Below are 21426 nucleotides of genomic sequence, written 5' to 3' on the forward strand. Positions count from 1 at the left end.
ATATATGCATCTCTTCAAGTATACAGTTATAACCTTAGTCAATTAATGATAAGTTACTACTATGAACAGGACTCAGAAGTATATTATGTACACATACATTTCTCATATTGTCGGTTTGAACTCTATAAATACCTTTAAACTGTATCCCAAAATATGGCATGGCACAAATCTTCCTCTGAATCATCAGTGATGAATTTAGTAAAAAGATCCTACTCCTCCAGTTTGAACATCATTGGGAGGCTGTCATTAGTATAAACTAAAATTTTCAGCTTTTGTAAGGGATCACTGAAATCTCACTTTAAGTCCTCTGATGGCTCAAGCCCTTTCCTCGTGTCCCGGATTCTAACATCTCTAAGGTAACTGAGCACATCTGGAAGGCATTAATGTACTTCTGAAAACCATACGGCCTTAAAGACTATGAAAGAAGAGCAGCTATACTTAAAAAACTACAGTTAATGTTAAAGGTTTTATTGGAAACATTTTACATATTAACAACTCCTGGCAAGCATATCTTAATTTGGTTGTCCCTCTATCTGGTAAGTGACCCAGCTTTCATAGAGCTATATAAAGTCTTGAATGGAATCAATGACATAAAGACTGCCCCAATGTTAAAAGATGAAAATGGTGCATTACACATTATGCAGTTATCTGTAGAACTCACTAGTGCAAATATCACAAAGAGTTTGCTTTGTCTTCCAGAGGGAAAATACTCATTGAAATATGAATGATTACATCAAGTAGAAAACCTGGCCATTAATTTTATTCACTCTTGGGAATAAGTACAGACTCAACTGGAACACAATACCCCATTATTTTAGCACAGAACATTCACACAAGTCCTTATTCAGTTCAAACACATTTTTATTATAATTCCAATACAAGTACCAGAATATTGTTTTATGTTAGCAACTCTGAGACATCTAAAGAAATGCTCCAGATAAAATGTATTCTGGATTTTGGGAGGCAAGAAGTTGCATACAATCTTGTAAATTTCTTGATCATATAAAGAATATTAGATCTAATTTGGAAAATTATTGGGCATAATTTTTCCTGGGTAAGATTTTCTTAAGTATTCAATGACTTGAAAAGAGTCTAAGTAAGAGAAATACCTGTATCCTAAATTCTCCCACTCTCAGTTTTTTCTCAGCTTTTTCTAAAACACAAATTTATAAATACAAAAGACTTAAGTCTTCTTCTTAAAGCATGTAATCTTCCTTTTCTTATCAGACTACAAAGAAAAAAACATTTTTTTTCAACCACAGATTTGATCAGGAAGCTGTATCTGTATAAGTTAAAAACAAATCTATGGGCATAAAATTATGTACATGATTATATAATACACAAATAATATACACTTTAGAGTCACATCAAAAAATGGCTTTTTCCAATTAATCATCAAAATTTGCACACTGTACTGAAACTACCACTGGGATATTTATGCTGTCCACTCTTACGGGCATAGTTAATACTGCAACATTAAAACTGAGCTTCTAATTTTTTCACCTTACACTACACATTATTTTTAGAATATTAACTAAAGAAAGATTAGGAAGCTAAAGAATAGAAAAACTAAATAATTTTTTATATTAGGTGATTATTTGTAGTCTGTGTTAACATTTTGAAAGCATTTGGTTGAAAACCACAAATGTGATTTAGATCCTTTAATTAATTTGCTTAAGCATTGGTGAACAAAAATCTGATGTGACAATTGCTTGCAGCTATTTACTAACTTGAGCATGTGAAACATGTAATTGTTTCTGCCTCCCAGTCAGCACAACTACATTTTTAGTTAAAACTTATTTTCTTCTCTAGTGTCATATTAATATTAGTTACCTTCCTTCCTTCCTCCAAAACATGCTTTTAAAGCAAAATTCTCAGAAACATATAAACTTTGCTTCTAATGTTTTTTTGGCCACCCCATCCTATAACTTTGATATTAAAATAAATTTTATTATTCCTTATGTTTTTATTTTTACAGTGACTTCAACCATTCATATTTCTATGTATCTGAAATGTAACATTATCAGTGTTCTTCAGTCGTTACACCAGTTGATAAACAAAACTGACTACTACGACTATTTGCTTTCCATTTCTTTTTCCATTTCTTTCTCTGCTCAAATGTATTTAATTTAAATATCCTGTAAAAATGGCATCAAGGTAATGCTAAGCAATAACATTTAAAGTGAAAAGCACAAAAACCACACAAAAAATTACCACTTCGATATAAAAGACTTATGGATTAGAACAGCCTAGGAGCAATTCTAATGATACAGCTTGATATCATTTTACATTAAAAATGTCTAATTAAACCTGTATCAGTAAATCAAATTCCAGCATTGATTTTAGTGATTATTTTTGAGATGCATTTTCACCAAAAAAAAAAAAAAAAGTTGGGTTCCTAAATGTTTTTTAAAATTGTTGATTCCCAGTGATGATTTCAATCAATATTCTCACCAGTGTCCAGCTAATTCTCCCATACATCTCTTGTAAGAAGAAAACAACACCACTCGTGCAAGCTGGTGACCTATGCACGCTAATTTAAGACGACAAACATCAAAAAATATACACTGAGGTTTATCCATAATTCCCCAGGATTTTTTCATTGAATTTCAAGGACTTGACCATAAGCAACCACCATGCTTACCAAAATCCAGGACATTAGTAGAGGGTGCTACTAAGGACATGTTTTAAAAACAGCTCTCAGAAAGCAAGGAATTGCTAGTTTGCTTTCTCAGAACAAAAGATTCTACCTCAGGTAGAACATCTCTACTGTATATATATAAATGGGTGCAGATGACAACAAATTCAATTCCAGATTAAATCTGCTTGTAGTATTTGACTAAAATATCTTTAAGTCTTTCAGTTCTATTGCAAAACATTTGAGAAATCAGGAATTTAACAAGAGTTGCCAAATTTCATGAAATGTACTAATGAAATTGCTCTGTGAGCATGAAGTTCAATTGTATGCTTTTGCTTATTTGGCTATAATTCCACGAATGATTTTAAAAAGAAAATCCAGATTAAAATTTGTCATTGTAGTTAATTATCTTTTTTTTTTGGCAGTTAATTAATAATAGAAGCTACTATTCGTTTTAGAACTAAAATGACTTTTATTAAAACGTGTATTCCTCAAAAATCAACCTTAAGGTAGATAAGGCTATATTTTAGTTGTGCAGGTACAAATTATTTCCTTATTAGTTTAAAAAATAATTATTCCTTTGTTAGAATGAAGTTGTTCTCTTCATTAGAGGCATGTATTAGCATCTACCTCCAAACTACACAAATTTTGCTATACTTTATCTGAAAACGCTAAGCCTGGTATCATAAAAGAAAAAGATGAAATATACATATTGAGGTTAAATATATGCCACAGATTGTTTCTTTTTGTAAACTCTATTTGAAATAATTCTTAGTAGACTATTGGTATACCCTATGAAGAAATAACCTAATGTCCAATTCTTCAGGTTGAACATGAAAATTTGTATTCAGGTGAGTTAATGGGCATTTTGGCTCCAACACACCAGAAGCAGGACTACAATAAGAATGGTACTTATGTCTGCACAGAGGATTGTTGCTACATTAAGCACTTAAGTTTCACATATGAGGTCCTTTCTTGGCCACTAGGAAAAATACGTAGTCTCAGGCAAAGTTACAAAGAATCCAGAACTGCCTGTAAGACTTTCTCATCCCACTATTTCTTTGATTTTTCCCTTTCTGGAAGCAGTCTACTTACAACCTCCAGATCCTGGAATCTTCAAGCTTTATCCATCTTTGGTTGTATTCATTCTCTTAAAATTCTGGCCAGATAGTTTCCATTATGCTTCTGGTATCTTTTTACATTTTAGCACAAGCCAAAGCCTTAATACCAAAATGAAACTCTGTAACGGTACAATTTCAGGTCTTCAAAATAGACTTTAGGGAGATTTGGCGGTGGGAGATTTGGTAGTGGCGTGCGATGTTACAGGACTAATCCATTGCCCTTACTCCTAAGACTTTGTTTTACCACCACCTGTAAATATTTACTTAAAACTACTACTCTTTCTTCTGCTTCTTAAAGTCAATTTTCAAAGTTGAAAGCAGGGTCCCTCCTTGCCTCCTCCAACCCATTAATAGTATTGTTTATCTATAAAGCGTCGAGCTTGGACAATACATTTTAGGTGAACTAAATGCAGGCGAAGTAACAAATTTATAAAAATGTCAACACATATAAGCACTTACGTAAATACTGATTTTATTTTTTTCTGAATTCAGCATTCTGAAAAAGTAAATTTACAAGTATACTCAAAGTAACTCAATAGGCAATAAGGAATAAATATAATTAGTGATCTGATGAGGCACATTTCTTGGCATTTAGGAATGAACCTAGAAACAGTGTCTTAAGTATCTATTATAATTAAGGAATGATGTAGAACAATTTAAAAAATTAAAGTCTTTGTTCTCTAGGTTTAAACACACACACCAAATGTATGTGTAGCAAAGAAAAAAGGTCTTTCGATTATTTCAGAATTTTCTATAAAAGTGATTCTTAACTATATATTGTCATTAGCTTAATTCTCCAGTTTGTGCTTGTGGAAAAGAATCTAAAAGGGGACCAAATCATCAATTTATCTTCTAGAGATATTCCCTCAAATAGAGTTCATGGATCAACAAGAAATTAGCTTCTTTTTGGTGTTCACTGTGAAGCAGAAGGGGCTAGAGAGAAGCTGTTAAATTTAACCACACATATAGAGACGAAAACTTAATGGCTAAAAGGGTCTCTTCTTCAGGGTTCCCACCTTTCAGGCTCTGAAGAAGGATCTTTGGGGAAGACATGTCAATAGAAAACTACAGAGTGGAACAACAAAGTAACTTACAATGCAGTGAGAAAATAAAATGATGTGATGGGAAGGTCTGATTTGCTAATCTATGAATTAATGAGTCAAATACTGGTCTCTAAACTTTAATGATCATCAAAAATCTTTGATAATAAACATACACTGCAAGTCAAGTGCATTTGGACATATTAATATAGTTTTAAAATATAGTTTTATACATCTTTATTTGAAAAAAATAGATTCACATTAAAAATTTAAAGATCTTAATGTTCTTTTTATATTTTTATCTTATTTAAGTATAATGCAACTTTGAGGCCAAGAAGTAGGAAAGTTTTAAACAATGAGAAATCATTGTAATCTATAAGGCCATTCATGTGTAATGAAGAATTGAGAATTTCAGGGGAAAAAAAATCAAGACTGGTGTAAGGTACTAATACAGAACTTAATAGTAGCGATAACAATGGCATTTTCATTTATTGCTTTTCTTTTTAATCTGAACAACAGGAAATGTTCTATTTCAATGGGCGACTTTAATTTTTAAAAATTAAACTTCTATGAAAGGTAATGGTCTTCTATTTTAAAAGTGCAGGTCTTGTGAAGAGTAAAATTTTCTTCTATGATGTGTTTAAACATTATAGCCTGACTGAAAAGGAAGAAAATGTATTATTTCCTTGTCTTTATCAATCAGAATATTTTTATCACTTCCTAGATACCTCTGGTTCTTAATGAACCTAATTTATCAACACCCAGAGTAACATTTTAGAGTGATGTTTCATGTTGAAGAAAAATGCAGAATTTCTAATGTAACAATTTCCCTGTTTTTGCCTTTATACGTGGTGGAAATGAAAGAAATGATCCATCAGGAAGAATGTAATAGGTACATTTTAATTACTATCTAAAACTTTCTCTACCTACTGTTCAAAAACAACTATTTTTATCTCATGAGCTGATTTAAAAGAATTCTATAAACTATTATCTAGTTTCTTCAAGAAGTATATATGGATATAACTTTTAAATGGAAGATTATATCACAAAATGAAACCTCTCACTTTCATTTCTATCCACATTTTGGCTTCAAATAACTTGTGCTTTTCTTTGGAATTATGCTTTAAAATGTTTAAAAATTAAGGCAGGGTTCTTTATCATTTGATTTTAGTTATAGTGAGTTTGAAATTTCATCACAATTAAGCCTATTAGGATCAGCTGTGAAGAGATCATTTCACAAACAAATTTTCAAAAGCATACAAGATTAATCCATATGCTGCTGAGATGAGGCACAATAAAGAAGCATTACTGAGATAATCTATGGCTAAAATGATGGTGTATGACTTATGATTAAGCTTCATTACCTGCAGAGCAAGGGGCTTCCATCTCATATTTTTCAGTAAAGCTGGTGCTGAGGTAAGCATGCTCTGAGGTCGCTTTTTCAAAGTTAAGATAACACCACTCGGGTCCTCTCGTAGTGCATTCACCAAATTTTTCAACTGCCACCCCACCTGGTAACCAGCAAAATCATTACAATAAAATTGAGGTACAGTATTCAAAGATTTAATGTTCTCCCCCTTTAATAAGATTAGTAAGAAAAAAAAGAAAACCACATAATTGGTGTACCATCCTATCAATTTTCAGGAGATATAAACTCAAAAAGATATTTTATTTTTGAATTGACTAACCATGTTATTGCATTAGAGTCCATATCATTATGAGATAACAATGGACATTTACAAGTCAAAGCAGAGACTAAGATGGTATCCAACCAATAGAATAATTTAGAATTAAAAGAAATTATGGCACTATTAATGCTGCACAAGGTGTAGATCCAAGCTTTGTTCACAACTTACAATTTAAGAATCCGCATGCCTGAAACAAAGATTTGGCAATGTCCTGAACTCACAAATTAAACCACATGCTTGCTCATCACCATCTTTTAGAGATATGTGGTACTAGTGTCCCTAAGTGAGACTGACATTATACTACCAGTAGCTGGTACTGACACACCAAGGCGACATTCTGAGCGTGGAAGACAGGATTGATAAAATAAACCTTTAACCACAATATAGAGTAAGAAATGACAAGGTAATGCTACTCCAATGCAGCAGCTATTGAAAATGTGTTCCAAAAGACTCTATAAATTTAAAATGTAATAAACTAAATTTAATGAAGCCATTATGTGATATGTGAATATCACCCCAAACATATTGTATAATTATGTATAATTAAACAGAAGTACTTGATAAATGTCCAAAAACCTGGCTCAACTGTTATCCATGTTATATTACTTATCATTCTTTTACATTATTGAATATTTGTTAATTTGCTTTAAGACATACTGGTTATGCAGTTATTTGAAATCCTAGAAGTATTCTTTAAAGAAACACATTAAAAACATCTATTATTCCAAGGTTTAAAAAAATGTATTTCACATTTAAAAGAGACAACCATTTATTCCAACTCTAATGGATTAGAAATTTATGCTACATAAATTATATAAATGTGTTATATAAATACAGTGGGTCAAAATTTATCCTGGATTGCAAGCAAGATTTAGCCAATGGTCTGAACATGATCTAGTTTCTTCCTAGGCACCTAAATGAAACGGAATGGTTGCCTGTACCTATTCACCATGTTTTTGCCTGGGAGATAATGCTCAAGCTGTAAAGAATGAGCACTTTCATCCAAATTAGCACAGATCCCAGAGACTATGATGAAAGAGGTACTCTGGACCACAGCCACTGAAGGATAATGGGAGACTTTAGTTTATATGACGGACCATTCATTTAAACTACAGCTTCTACTCTAGCTAAACTGAGCGAAGTTTAAGAGAAAGAGGACACAAAGGAAGCAAGACATTATAATGCCTAAAACCTCACGGTCTCAGATAGGAATCAAAATGATCATTATGATACTTGCCTAACATGAATAACAGGCTGTCAATTTTTTAAAAAATCACTTTAATGTGGATCAGCTACAGCAATGATATTGGTCAAATGTCTCCCATTATATATAAGTGGAGATTATTACATCCCCAAAGGTACACTGATTCTGATTCTTCTGATGGCTAAGAAGTGTCCCTACAGCCATTTCTATGAGCCAAGATCAAAGCAAAGTTAGTTCAAATTCAAGTATTCATTTTGCTTGCCAAAAAAATAAGTGAGCAGATTTTTGAATACCAGGTCTGGAGGGAAAAAATATACTGTTTATACAAAGAGTTTATGAACAACTTATTAATGATAACCACATTTTATCACTTATTTTAATTATTTAGATAATTGCTAATGATACTAAAGCAGTCAATATTACTGTAACCTTCTTTCAGCCTATCTACTCTAGACAACGAATTACACATTGATTTCTATGTACCAATTTCTCTTCATTTTATTCTATGACATAATCATGTCACTAGTTGAAAATTCTTAGGGCTTGACTGGGTTTTCCAGTGTAACATTTAGTGTAATTCGATTCATCCTACTCTTTCACAATTTCTCTATGCTCTTTTTGAGTACACAATTCCAAAAAACAGAATTGTTTCTCCATGAAAAAGTGAAATTGATTTTTGATGACAAAGTAATTATTTGGTTAGATTTAAATTTTGTATGCATGCTCAGTCGCTCAGTCACGTCCAACTCTTTGTGACCCCATGGACTGTAGCCCACCAGGCTCCTCTCTCCATGGGATATTCCAGGCCAGAACACTGGAGTGGGTTGCCATTTCCTTCTCCAGTCAATCTTCCTGACCTAGGGCTCGAACCTGTGTCTCTCACATCTCCCGCATTGGCAGGTGGAATGTTTACCACTATACCACCTGGGAAGCCTTAAATTTTAAGCTGAATGAATGTTATTTAATTGCAGAAAATTATATAACTTTATTACTTTTTAATTAGCCTTACCACGCTCACTGACATTCGATTAGCAGTCTTTTAAACAAAAGCAATCCATATATTTATCTTTGGCTCCCAAATTCGACTTCTACTGCCAAAAGGAAATGACTGGATAAAAGCATAGAGATAAATGTGCAACATGTATGTTGCAGTGCTGTTTAAACCAAACAAAAACTGTACGTTATGCAAATGTCCATTAGCATGGAACATAAAATTTGTGTAGGAAAAGTTTAAATGTAGCTGCTGCTGCTGCTGCATTGCTTCAGTCATGTCCGACTTTGTGTGACCCCATAGACAGCAGCCCACCAGGCTCCCCATCCCTGGGATTCTCCAGCCAAGAACACTGGAGTGGGTTGCCATTTCCTTCTCCAATGCATGAGAGTGAAAAGGGAAAGTGAAGTCACTCAGTCATGTCCGACTCGCTAATGTAATTCAATTTTACTTTTGTTAAAAATATGTATATAAATATAGAAAACACAGAAAGCTATATACCACTATTAACAATGGTTACATTAAAGTGTAATAAAGACTGTAATATATATTTTCCCATTTACTCTTTAATTTCCTAAACTTTTGGCAATAAACATGTGTTTTATAAACAATAAAGCCAACAAAATATTGATTAATGGACCTAGTCTAAGAGTAATATTCCAGTTAGAAAATTGTGAATTTTCTGAATTATCTCATTAGGACTGTTTGTTATCAACGGTAAATTCCCACAAAAAGAACCAGAAAGGCAACACTATGTAGAACAGTAAAAGATGGTGATGGGGAAATGACATCCGCTCTGTACATTATCCTTTTAAATAATTGTCAAAAGAAAAATAAAATTATTACTCAACTATTCATAATAAGACCTACATTATCTGTTGATTTTTTATTCAATGAATGATTTCAATAGATTCCTCACGTAAGTATTAATTTAGGTTTTTGTGGAAACTGCTGAATAGTAATATAATGAAGTTGGCTGTGTAATTCCCAGTATACATGTAACATTTTTCTTAATAACAGATAGGTTTTAGCTATATCAGTCCAACCCCAGTATTTGTATACCTATAAATAGCAACCAGACTACATGCCTCTCATATGAATAATCTTTTTTCCTTAGTCCTTTCTCAAGCTCCTTGACTTGGATAATTTCTTCATTACTTTCTACCTTTTCTACTGCATATTATGCTTAACGACTGTACCCATTTATTGGATTGTACCATGTTCTATTCAAGGGCAGATGTGGTGTGGTCTTAGAGCTCTAGGAAAAATGATTCTCAGCTCTGGTTCTGTGTATCCTCACATATCTTCAAACATAAGTATAGTGAATTATTAAAATAAATTTATTTCTCTGTTACTAAGATACTTATGGTTGACAGATTATAGGGGGGACATGAATAGATGGTATTAATATGAAATGAGGCAAGTATATGGGTTACAACTTCAAGAAATTCAGGAGCCCCATTCCGGAGCTAAATATGGTACATAGACATCAAAATAAGTGAAATATATCAATGTGTATTAATCATTTTTCAAACTTATTTTTCTATTTCCTCATTTGAGTTTCTGGCTATGGTTTTAAAGTATTAAATTTGATAGACCTGAATTAAAAGCCATGTGAAGATGCAACAGTAATATGAAAAATAATTATATACTTTACATTGGCTGCAGTGAAAGTCTTTCTGTACTAGGAGATAGAAGGAGCTTTGAAAGAAGGAAAACCAGGGATTCTAGTGGTTGCTAATATAAAAGTATAATTCACTAATATGGGAAGGAATTAAATAAGGTACAAAACTTTAAGTGAGTCTGGGATACAAAGAAAAACATTCTAATAATCAAAGACATCCAAAAAGGAACTGATAGACTTGTGAAAAAGTGAACTCAATACCAAAAGAGATGTTTATGTATTACTGCACAGGCTAAATAATTAGACTTCAAAAATCACAATACGTTACAACTTTACTATGCAGAATGGGTAGAAAAGTACAAATAGATGACAACAGATGAGCTTTGTAGTAAATGGATGTGGTCCTGATACAACTCCGAACACTTGTCCTCCATCTTTCTTCCTCCTCACAACCAATACATGCAAGAGTTTCCTCCAGGCTAAGTGTTATTCCCCTAATATTTCATGCTGTCATCTTACAAAAAACTCTTGTTTGCAGAACTTCCACTAACAACTTTCTGCATGACTCACAAATCCTCCTAACTGTCCCCAATCCCTATCAAGAAGTTGTGGCATATTTTCAACAGTTCATTCATCCATACTAATAGCTACTGAATAATCAAGCACCAGTAATTCACTGTGCTAGGTGCTTCATACTGCATTCCTTTTGTTTATATCTTCATTCTTACAACAGCCCTAGGGAGTAAACTATTAAACCCACTTTACATGTGAAGAAACTGAAGCAAAAAGAGATTAAGTTTTCTTGGTCAACATTATTAATAGAAACATGTAATTCTCCAAGCCAGAATACTGGAGTGGGTAGCTGTTCCCTTCTCCAGGGCATTTTCCCAAGCCAAGCATTGAACCTAGGGTTCCCACATTGCAGGCAGATTCTTTACCATCTGAGCCACCAGGGAAGCCCAATAGAAACATAGTAAGTTGCAAAGCCAGAATTCATTCAAGTCTGTTTGATTCTAAAGCACAAGGCATTATGACAGCAAACATCCTCCTCTAAATATTCCACTGGTAGTACAAACGAATGCAACACTTGATGCAACAGCAACAATAAAAAGTTCCCCATCATCCTCTCAAGTTTTGAGCATGGAGTCACCTACAACAGTTCCCCCTGTTTTTAATACACATCTACCCTGAAGAATGTGTGTGCTTACTCAGTCACGTCCAACCCTTTGCAACCACATGGACTGTAGCCCATCAGCCTCTTCTGTCCATGGGATTTCCCAGCCAAGAATACTGGAGTAGGTTGCCATTTCCTACTCCAGGGGATCTTCCCTACCCAGGGATCCAATCTGTGTTTCTTGCATGTCCTGCATTCAGGTGGATTCTTTACCACTATGTCACCTGGGAAGCCCATCCTAAAGAACAGATTCTGGCAATTAATACCTCTTCTCATTCCTTTATCTGTCTTGGATACCAGGTTGTTAGACTTAAGTCTTAACTGCTCTTTCTACTACTAGTTTTTTGCAGCTCCAATATACAGCTACAGCATAACAGTGTTCTTTTCCTCAAAACACTTGAAAAGCTCACCAAAGGCCTAACTAAAGAGTCAATTCCTATAATAGACCCTGTGCCAATATGGCCATCACTATCTCCTATAGTTTCTCTTTAATGTAGTTCTTAAACTTCAGAATGTGTTAGAACCATCTGGAAATACCAGTTTTTCATCCAGTAGGTATGAGGTGGGGCCCTAGAATCTACATGTTTTTCCCTCAAGTTACCAAATGATGCTGATGCAGCTGGTCAGGAAACATTGTTTGAGAACAGTGAGCTTCTTGAAGCCAGTGACTTGCCCATGTCTAGACTATTTTAATATGTTTTTAAGATTGGATATTATAACTTATAAAATCACTAAATATTGATGTGTGCCTTCCATGTATTATGGGTGCAATGGCGCTTGCAGCACAACCTGTGACTCTTTAAAAAGCATAATGAGCAGGGGAGAGATGAGCAGCTCAATAAGCATTTACAATAAATAAGACTCTGATGCTGGGAGAGATTGGGGGCAGGAGGAGAAGGGGACGACAGAGGATGAGATGGCTGGATGGCATCACTGACTCGATGGACAGGAGTTTGAGTGAACTCCAGGAGTTGGTGATGGACAGGGAGGCCTGGTGTGCTGCAATTCATGCGGTCACAAAGAGTCGGACACGACTGAGTGACTGAACTGAACTGAAGAGAAGTACCCCAATAGAATGGATAATGGGAGCCCCCCCAAGGGCAGCTAACCCATTTTTGAGGGTTCAGGAAAGGTTTCCTATTAGCCTAAGCTGAATTTCTTAGGAAGTGGACACGTGAAGAGGATATGGAAGCTGAGGGACTGAAGAAAGCCCTGAGACAAGTTAAAACCAGTTTGAGCAATTCTCAGTAGTTCGGTATCAGAGAAGGCAATGGCACCCCACTCCAGTACTCTTGCCTGGAAAATCCTATGGATGGAGAAGTCTAGTGGGCTGCAGTCCATGGGGTCACTAAGATTCGGACACGACTCAGCGACTTCCCTTTCACTTTTCACTTTCATGCACTGGAGAAGGAAATGACAACCCACTCCAGTGTTCTTGCCTGGAGAATCCCAGGGACTGCAGAGCCTGGTGGGCTGCCATCTCTGGGGTCACACAGAGTCAGACATGACTGAGCGACTTAGCAGCAACAGCAGCAGCAGTAGTTCAGTATGGGTGGAACAATTGGTTAAGTTAGTATTATGCTGCCCTTCAACACTGTGCTTTTCTTCTCAGCAAAAGTACCCTTTTATTATATAAATACTTGCATTTTTATTCTGCCACATATAAAATCTCATGTATCCGTAATGGTGCTTATTAAATGCAACACCCATCATACAGCCTCTTATAGCTAGGACCTTATTTTCCTCATGTGACTTTACATCTCTCTTATGGCATTTTTCATGTACTGCTGCTTATTAAAGCTATATATTTTTCCTCATGTCCTTCATCTACCCTCACAAAACTGGATATTGAAGCTTTTATTTTGAGGATAAAAACTGAGTCTCATTTTTCTGGATATACCTGCAATCAATGTCTTAGAAATGGCAGAGACTTAATGAGTATTTGTTGATAACTAGTGAAATGACATGGTGACACGAGAATGTGAATGTTTCAGAGATAATGAAGTGCCTTAAAAGTCCAAAGGGAATTTTGTTTTGTATATAAAACTAAGATGTAATATTAAATTTTTCTCTAAATGTAATATACTTGATACTAAAGCTATAATAAACATTCTTTACCTCAAATTACCAAATAAACTTTCTTATAAACTAACATTTGGAAAAAAAATATAGAGTGGATACTTCAGACCTAAAGTCACAGTGATTTGATTATGACAAGAAAAATATTTTCCATAATAATATATAATATCCATAATATCTATAATATCCATAATAATATATACCCATAGTAACAATGGATATAGTTGCTATTTGTTGTAGAAATATTCTGTTTCATCATATACATTATAGAAACAGTTAGGAAGGTTTTCTAGAAAAATATAAAGTCCAGGTTTTCCTTTCTCAATATTTAATAGAATATTTTATTCACACTAAAGTTCATGGACCTTTAAAAATCCACCTATACATCTGATACCAAGTATGTCATATTATTAAAGATAATATGTTTTTCACATATGCTGAACTACAAATAGTATCTTCCTGATTGTCCAGGTAGCAAAATTCAGTGTCTGTAAACAATGGCATGTCTTACTAGTTTAAATGCAATCCCCAACTTGGACACTGAAATGTATTTTTCAGCACAAACAGAATTAAAATGGTCCAACAGAGTTTTTAAGGTATCCCAAGAGTTTAAAGCCACATGCTCTGCTTTCTTGTAGACAGGGCTTGTGATTGCTTTGATCAGGTTGAAGCAGATACCAAGGGTTCTTGGGTAAATGGCAACATAAGTGGGCAGGTCCTTAGACAATGGTTTGCCCAGATTAGGTACACAAAGGGCTTTGGGGTTGGTGTTAAAGAAGTGACAGTCTTCCTTTCCTCTTTGTACATAGAGTGAAGAAGTCTCTGATCCCTTTAGGACATTCTCTAGCCTATCTGATTCCTAAACAATAGGTAGTGAATTATTTGACCAACAAATGAAAAGACTCTCTATGGTTCCAAGTAGCCAAAGTTACAAATAAGCATAAAAGAATGTAAGCCTATCAACTTAGACCTTTACCTCTGTTACAACTGTATTTGAAATTATAAAAAAGCATCTCTAGAAATACAAGTAGGAAGATAGGACATTCTTAAAATATTTTCAAAGTTATTATCCTTCAGAAGACAAAGTAACAGACCCATTCATTAACAATTACACACACTCCTGTGTAAACACTGGCTCTTACTCATGGTTGTAATGTTTAAATGATACCTATTCACAAAGTAAATTTCAAAGAGGCTTGAAGTGTGCCTATATGAATGTCTGACGATATGAGTCACACCATACCCAAATGTTCCTCTGCTCTTTTTAAAAGCACTAAAGAGACAATTCAATACACAACCCATCACATTCAGACTAATGACACTGTGTCTTTGCCAAATGTTTTGGTGCTGAGATATTACAGTGCTCTGTTCTCCTGCATTACTGAAACATTTCAAAACATTTCAGAATTAATGAATTTTGATACACAGTATCTTTCAAAGATCCTAGAATCACTAAATTTAAGTACCAATCTAAAAACTTCACCTAAACTTATTTTTTTCACACAATATATTTGTGTGATATATTTGGGGATATCCTAATTTTGCTTTTTCACAATCATTCATTTAGTGAGTAGAAATAGAGAATTACCCATGGTTCAAATAAAGAGGAATATAAGCTGAAAGGTATGCATTTGGTTAAGGAACTAAATGCAAAAAAAAAAAAAATTACTTTAAATTCCAGCATAGAGGACTTCTCTGGTGGTCCAGTGGTTAAGAATTCCGCCTGTCAACGCAGGAGACATGGGTTTGATCCCTGGTCCAGGAAGATCCACATTCCATGGGGCAACTAAGCCCGTGTGTCACAACTACTGAGCCTGTGATCTAGAGTCCATACATGCTCCACAACAAGAGAAGCCACTGCAATGAGAAACCCGTGCACTGCAACTAGAGTAGCCCCTGTTTGCCACAACTAGAAAGCCCATGTGCAGCAACAAAGACCCAGCACAACCGAAAATAAATAAATAAGTAAAATTAAAAAAAAATCCAGCATGGAGTAATTTAAATAGGTAATTCAGAGTATTAGAAATGACCCAAGGTTCTATCTATTATAAATGAAACCTTAGTACTGATTATTTTTTACAAACATGACTAGAAGAGATAATCTTGGGAAAAGATGAAGGGAACAAACATTCAAAAAGAAGGAATTAAAAAGTTTTATTTTCATTACAGGGAATACTCCACAATTTTATGTCTTTATTCACTGAGCCACTCTTCATCTCATGGCCTCCTTAAGTATTTATACAATGAAATAAGACTTTATTAAAGCATTTGTTTTTTAAAGGCAAGTTTTTTATGTGGTTTAATTTTACTGTAAAACTGGGACCATGTTGAGCTCCTCACAATTTGAATTTACACATATGTTTTGGTAGCTAATATTTTCATGTGAATTTCACAGTCACATATATAATATACGTGTGTGTGTGTGTTTTATTTAAGAGAAAGCACAGAGAACAGTTTCTCACCGCTGAAGATGGATAGGGAGTCCAAGAGAGAAAACCAACTTGAAGACTACAAGAAGTACTTTGTTTTCACCTATTGTACACCACCTTCTTGGAGTCTTTCTCTATAACCAAGAAGTTCTGAGAGTTAAATCAGAATTTCTTGATTGACTCATGAGGAAGCTCATGGGAGGAAGAAAATAATACGCATGATTTTTTTCCATTTAGTTCTACAGATCACCCACATTGTTTTTACCAAAGGTGATAGATACATTTCCACATCCTGTTACTTGCATTATCTTCTATTACCTATCCTGTTACCTATATAAACTGCACCTTTGTATCATTGGTATCTCTGCTTCTGGTATAGTTTAGCATTTTGAGCAACTCAATATACCAACTCAGTATGGTATTTGGTAATATTTTGGTCTCTGAAGGTCAAAAGTTTATTTTGAGGGGCTTCATGGTTCACATTTGTATATGCTATAGGAAACTAAATCAAAGCCCATTTTATTCTTATTTCATTATCATTCATGGTATTCTTTAACTTCTCCAAAACATAAAATTCAGTGAGTATAAAAGCCTCTGCTAGGGAGACACTGAGAAGGAAGACAATCATGTAACAGTAAAAGAATGTGGGGATGAATCTTTGGTCATATCACAGAGCTTCATTACCCCCAAAATCAATGGGATATTTTCAAAGAACCATAATAATACAAGTTTTTAACTAGAATTTTTATAAAGATACTTGCATGGGTTAAATTTTAACTTAATTTTATGTTTGCATATATATGGAAATTTTACATCTCAGCCATTTCTTCCTATGTTTCATTTCTGTTCTCCTTGCAAAGACATTGAAAATGTGTATTTTAAAATAAAGAGTCTTAGTCACCAAAGCTAAGGGATGAAACACTGTTATCTAAAAATCTATACATCCTATTTGTAAGAATTCTGAGAAAGAATAAGAAAACATCTATATTTATGAAAAATTCAACTTAATTTAGGAATCCAAACAAAAATGTAAAGTAACCAAAGGCAAGTATTCATAAAGAAACATGTTTAAAAATCTATAACTTTTCTATAAATAATTTTATAATGTCATTTACTGGTAGACATTTAACAGATATGTGTATTTGAAAATACTAGCAAGTACTGCAATAGATGTCTGCATTTATCAAAACAAAACCAAAGAATGTGCATATATGCATTTATATAGCTAAATAAACAGTAGTCTACATCTTTATTAACAAAAAGTTTTAGTTTAAGAACTTCCATAATGGCTATAAATACTTATTACTGTAGATGTTATCTTCAGAAATCATTTTATCAGAAATGCAACAACTCAGACAAAAAAGCTAATTCCTTGTCAGTTCTAAATGGGGCCCCATGAACTCTCTCTGCCATTTGTCTCAATTTTAAAATACCCTTTATTGTCCAGTATTACAGTAATAAGATGAGAGGAAATATGAAAGTGATGAGTAGTTACATGACCTAAAATTTCAGCCACAATGTAGCTGAGAATGTTAATTTAGTGGTTGAAACCTATATTTGAATCCTAAGGCTAAATAACTTAAAAAGAACTTAACATTATTAAAATTATCTCTTGAATTTCCCATTTTATGACGCTCTAATGTATTTCCCTTTCATGCAATAATTTTTTATGTTTATCAGGCAGCTGTCATCTACTAATTGCCCACCTCTATTATAGACATAAAGTAAATCAGGGGACTGTAACTGACCGACTTCTGTCTTTTTGATACATGTAGGAAAAGGGATATAGTTATTGACACTGATTTACAAATGAGCTGCACACTTAAAATCCAGAGTAGGAAAGAACATCAGCCAAGAGATACATTTTAAACATATAAAATAAACACTTATGTGGATACATTTTAAAATTCCATGTAAAATAATCAACCTATTAATTGTATGTCAACACCAAAAGATGTTTCTAATAATAAAAAAAAATTAGAGCTAACCACATTTAGAACCAATTAGTCTTTTCCTGGTGGAGCTAGGAAGAATTATATAAATTAGAAATAAGTCAGGATGCAGTGATTCGCAGAAAAAATAAATTGGTTCACAGGAAGTTACCAATATTAAGGTATCATACAACTTATCTTCTTTATATAAAGACTTAAGATAATTTTAGTTTGATAACAGAAAAATCATAAAATATTATATTAGATAATAAAGTAATGAATTTATTTCTCTAGGGATAATAAAACATAATTTATATAAATATGTGGCCGTTCAAAACCAGTTTCCACACATTCTCATCAAATCCACAATATTCAATGTAAAATAAAAGAAACTATATCCTATACAAAGTAGAATCTGAAATAAAATTTTACTATGAGGAACTGAAATCTTGGATGTATTATTTCTTCTAATTTTTGGTAAGTGTCTTTTCATGTTATTTTCCCCTTCCAAAAGAAAACAATTAACTTGCTCTGTTTTAGAATACCAATTTCTTAGAATCCTAACAGAATTATTTTAGGATATTATCATAACCATTTATTAAGCAATATGTTAAACACCATGCTAATATACTTAATCTCTATACTCCAGCAACATCTTGTGTTTACAGGGATAAGAAAGCAGGTGCACTGCAAATACTGCCATTTGAGTTTTCAATACTTTTTGTTGTAAGAAATTATAAGATAAATATTTTCTCTTTTGAGAAAGGAGAACAGAAGAAAATAGGCAAGAATAAAAAAAATACTGAAAACAGTGAAGAATGTAGGAGAAATAGTCAAGTGAGAAGAGATGAGGATGGTCAAGTAAAGAAAACTAAGTTAGAAGAAAAACTTAAAAAATAAAGACAACAATTATACATATTTAAAAAAGAGAGAAAGCACAATGGTGTTAGCCAATATTGTGGTACTGAATCCACTCAATAAACTACTCCTTCCAGGCAACAGGATAAGGGCAGGGCAGGGGTAAGGGATTTTTGAGTTTTAATGGGTCACCATACTCTCCATCCATTCTGATTACATTGGCTTCCCTTTCAAACAATACTCGCCTATTGTTGTGAACTCGCCTATTGTTGAAGGAACAAGAGGGTGAAGAGAGTCACAAATGAGAGACTAGAGTGAGAATAAGAAAATAAAGGAGACACTGCTGAGAATTACATAAATGAAGTCAGAATGACCTTTCCAGATAACTCAATAGTCCTTTATCTCGTTCCCTTCTCCCACCCCCTATGACATCACCTGCATTCTTGTTCAGTAATGTTTACCATTTAGGGGGTAACAAAACCCACTAGTTTATAGTGTTCGTCTTCCAGCTCTTACTGATCACTGTCAAGCATCCTGACTGTTTGTTGTAGGCTATCTTCTTCTTGACTATCCCAACCTGGTTATTTTCCATTCCAGAAGGCTTTATAGCCCCATCTATTGAACCCTTTCTTGCCATAATGTAGTCACCAGGTTCCAGAAGACTTTCCAAATAGTGAATATGTTTTAGTATACACAAAAAATAAAAGGAAAATTTTCCAACTGCTATTTTTTTTCAACCATCACATACCCCATTCTTTTCACCTGATATTTCTAAGAAGAAAGTATCTGTTTTTAGTATGGATAGACTTTTATAACACTTACACACCAAAAACAGCAAAGACATGAAATTTTAACAGATTCATTAGGAATATGCCCAAATAGATTGAATAACTATAAGTAGACTCATCAGCTAAAAAAAAAGTGTTAAAAGTGCATCATGAGGGCAGAGTTGCTGGTTCAAACTATGCCGAGGTATCTCCCAGAGAGGAATGTAGTGGCAGATGAAGTGGAAAAAATCTTGGGAGATTCCAGCAGCCTTTGAGGAGTTGGATCTTCACTGGCAGGGAAGACATGCAATAGGACTCAGTCTGCTTTGCTTGGATGTTCATGATTTTTTCTTCTTCCTACCTGGCAGCCAGTTTCTCAGCCACAGAAGTATGTTGATTAGAAAAGCTTAAAAGCCACTTATAATAAAGAATATAGCAACGTGAAAAAGGACATAAAATTTCCAGTTTCTTTTTAAATAAAAAAAATATATATATTTTAAAGAGAAAACTATAAATACACACACACACATCTAATAGAACATCTTGAAGATATACCATACTAGCAATTTCAAAAATAGTTTTTGAATTCATCTGTGATTATTCAACTTTCTCATACTCTTAGGGGAAAATTTCACATTGCTTTTCTAGGTATTTTATAATAAGAAAAGTAGTCAAATTTTATATTGTACATTACTACCTATAACAATAGGAAATTTTATAATTATAGAAAAATACTGAGCTAATAACATTCAAAACATAAAATTGAACATTACTCTTTTCATTCTTGAACCTATATTGGTATAGCATAATATTGGCAATATCTCACTATTCTGATTAGTTAAATACTGGATTAAAATATGTATTTTAAAAGCATTAGGCAATATTTTAATGTAAATATATCATAACAAACCCTTAATATCCCTGGTTATGATTGCAGGGACAGAAGGGATAACTGTAGACTACAAATAACTTACACTTGTTTCAACTAATTTATCGATCTATCAAACCTTTTATAATAACAACACTAAGATAATGTCCATTCCCTCACCTTTGTATATTGTCTCGTAAGAAGTAAAGGCCACTGCACAGACCACAATGGGGGCAATAGCAAGAGAGGACACAGTAGGGTGCATTTAATGAAAGATACCATTCATGCACAAAAATGGCTCAATTTGAACAAAAAGAAGGCAATCTGCTAATTGATCACATTATTAAGGAAGGTCACTTTGATGGAATTCAACATAATTTCCTGTCAGACAATGTCTCTATTATCATCCAAAATCAATTTGCAGGTTGCAGTAGCAGTCTGCTAAGGACTTGGACTCCAGTTGGCCCAACCGTTGTAGTAGATAAAGGGAGGTTGGAAAGTTAATTTCTGTGGAACTTCTAACACCTGCCTGGCATTGTGTTTTATGTATCTTGTCTATCTGGAGGAAAGGAGTGAGTGAGGATGTAGCAGTAAAGTTAAATTTCAACCCCATTTCTAATTTCAATTAAGCTGAACCACTATCCAAGTTATGTAAATTCTCACTTCCTCTATTTTCTACCCTTGGCTCTGCGTAACCTCTCCCTGAATCTTAAGATTTACTTACAGGATTGTGGGAATTCCTCCCCTTTTGTTTGATAATCTTACAATTTGAGTTTGGGGAGGGAGTATAATAAAACTGAAGTAAGAGCATGGACCTTGGAGTCAGTGAGCTTTGAGCTGTGGGTGGGTTAAATAATCATTCAGTCTCCATATACACCTTCTTCACAGGATCATTGTGAGGAGTATATAACATAAAATATGTGAAGGACTTAACATGATGCTTGGCACACTGTAAGAACTCAGTAAGTGTTGGCTCTGGTTATTATTATTGAAAAGATAAATAGTTATCATGAC

The 21426-nt window shown here is 33.8% G+C and overlaps 1 protein-coding gene across 5 annotated transcripts in view; it reads right to left on the reverse strand.

Moving 5' to 3' along the window:
* The window catches only part of CNKSR2 (connector enhancer of kinase suppressor of Ras 2), a 285732-nt gene that overhangs the window by 119785 nt on the left and 144521 nt on the right, over positions 1-21426 (reverse strand). For 3 of the 5 annotated variants that reach the window (XM_070784406.1, XM_070784405.1, XM_070784410.1), the window contains exon 9: positions 6164-6310. The exons of the other annotated variants lie outside the window; for them this stretch is intronic. In XM_070784406.1, the coding sequence (XP_070640507.1) occupies positions 6164-6310 (147 nt within the window). The remainder of the gene's footprint in view (positions 1-6163; positions 6311-21426) is intronic. 5 annotated transcript variants of the gene reach the window in all.

Source organism: Bos indicus, chromosome X (genome assembly GCF_029378745.1).
Source record: "Bos indicus isolate NIAB-ARS_2022 breed Sahiwal x Tharparkar chromosome X, NIAB-ARS_B.indTharparkar_mat_pri_1.0, whole genome shotgun sequence".
Taxonomy (NCBI): domain Eukaryota; kingdom Metazoa; phylum Chordata; class Mammalia; order Artiodactyla; family Bovidae; genus Bos; species Bos indicus.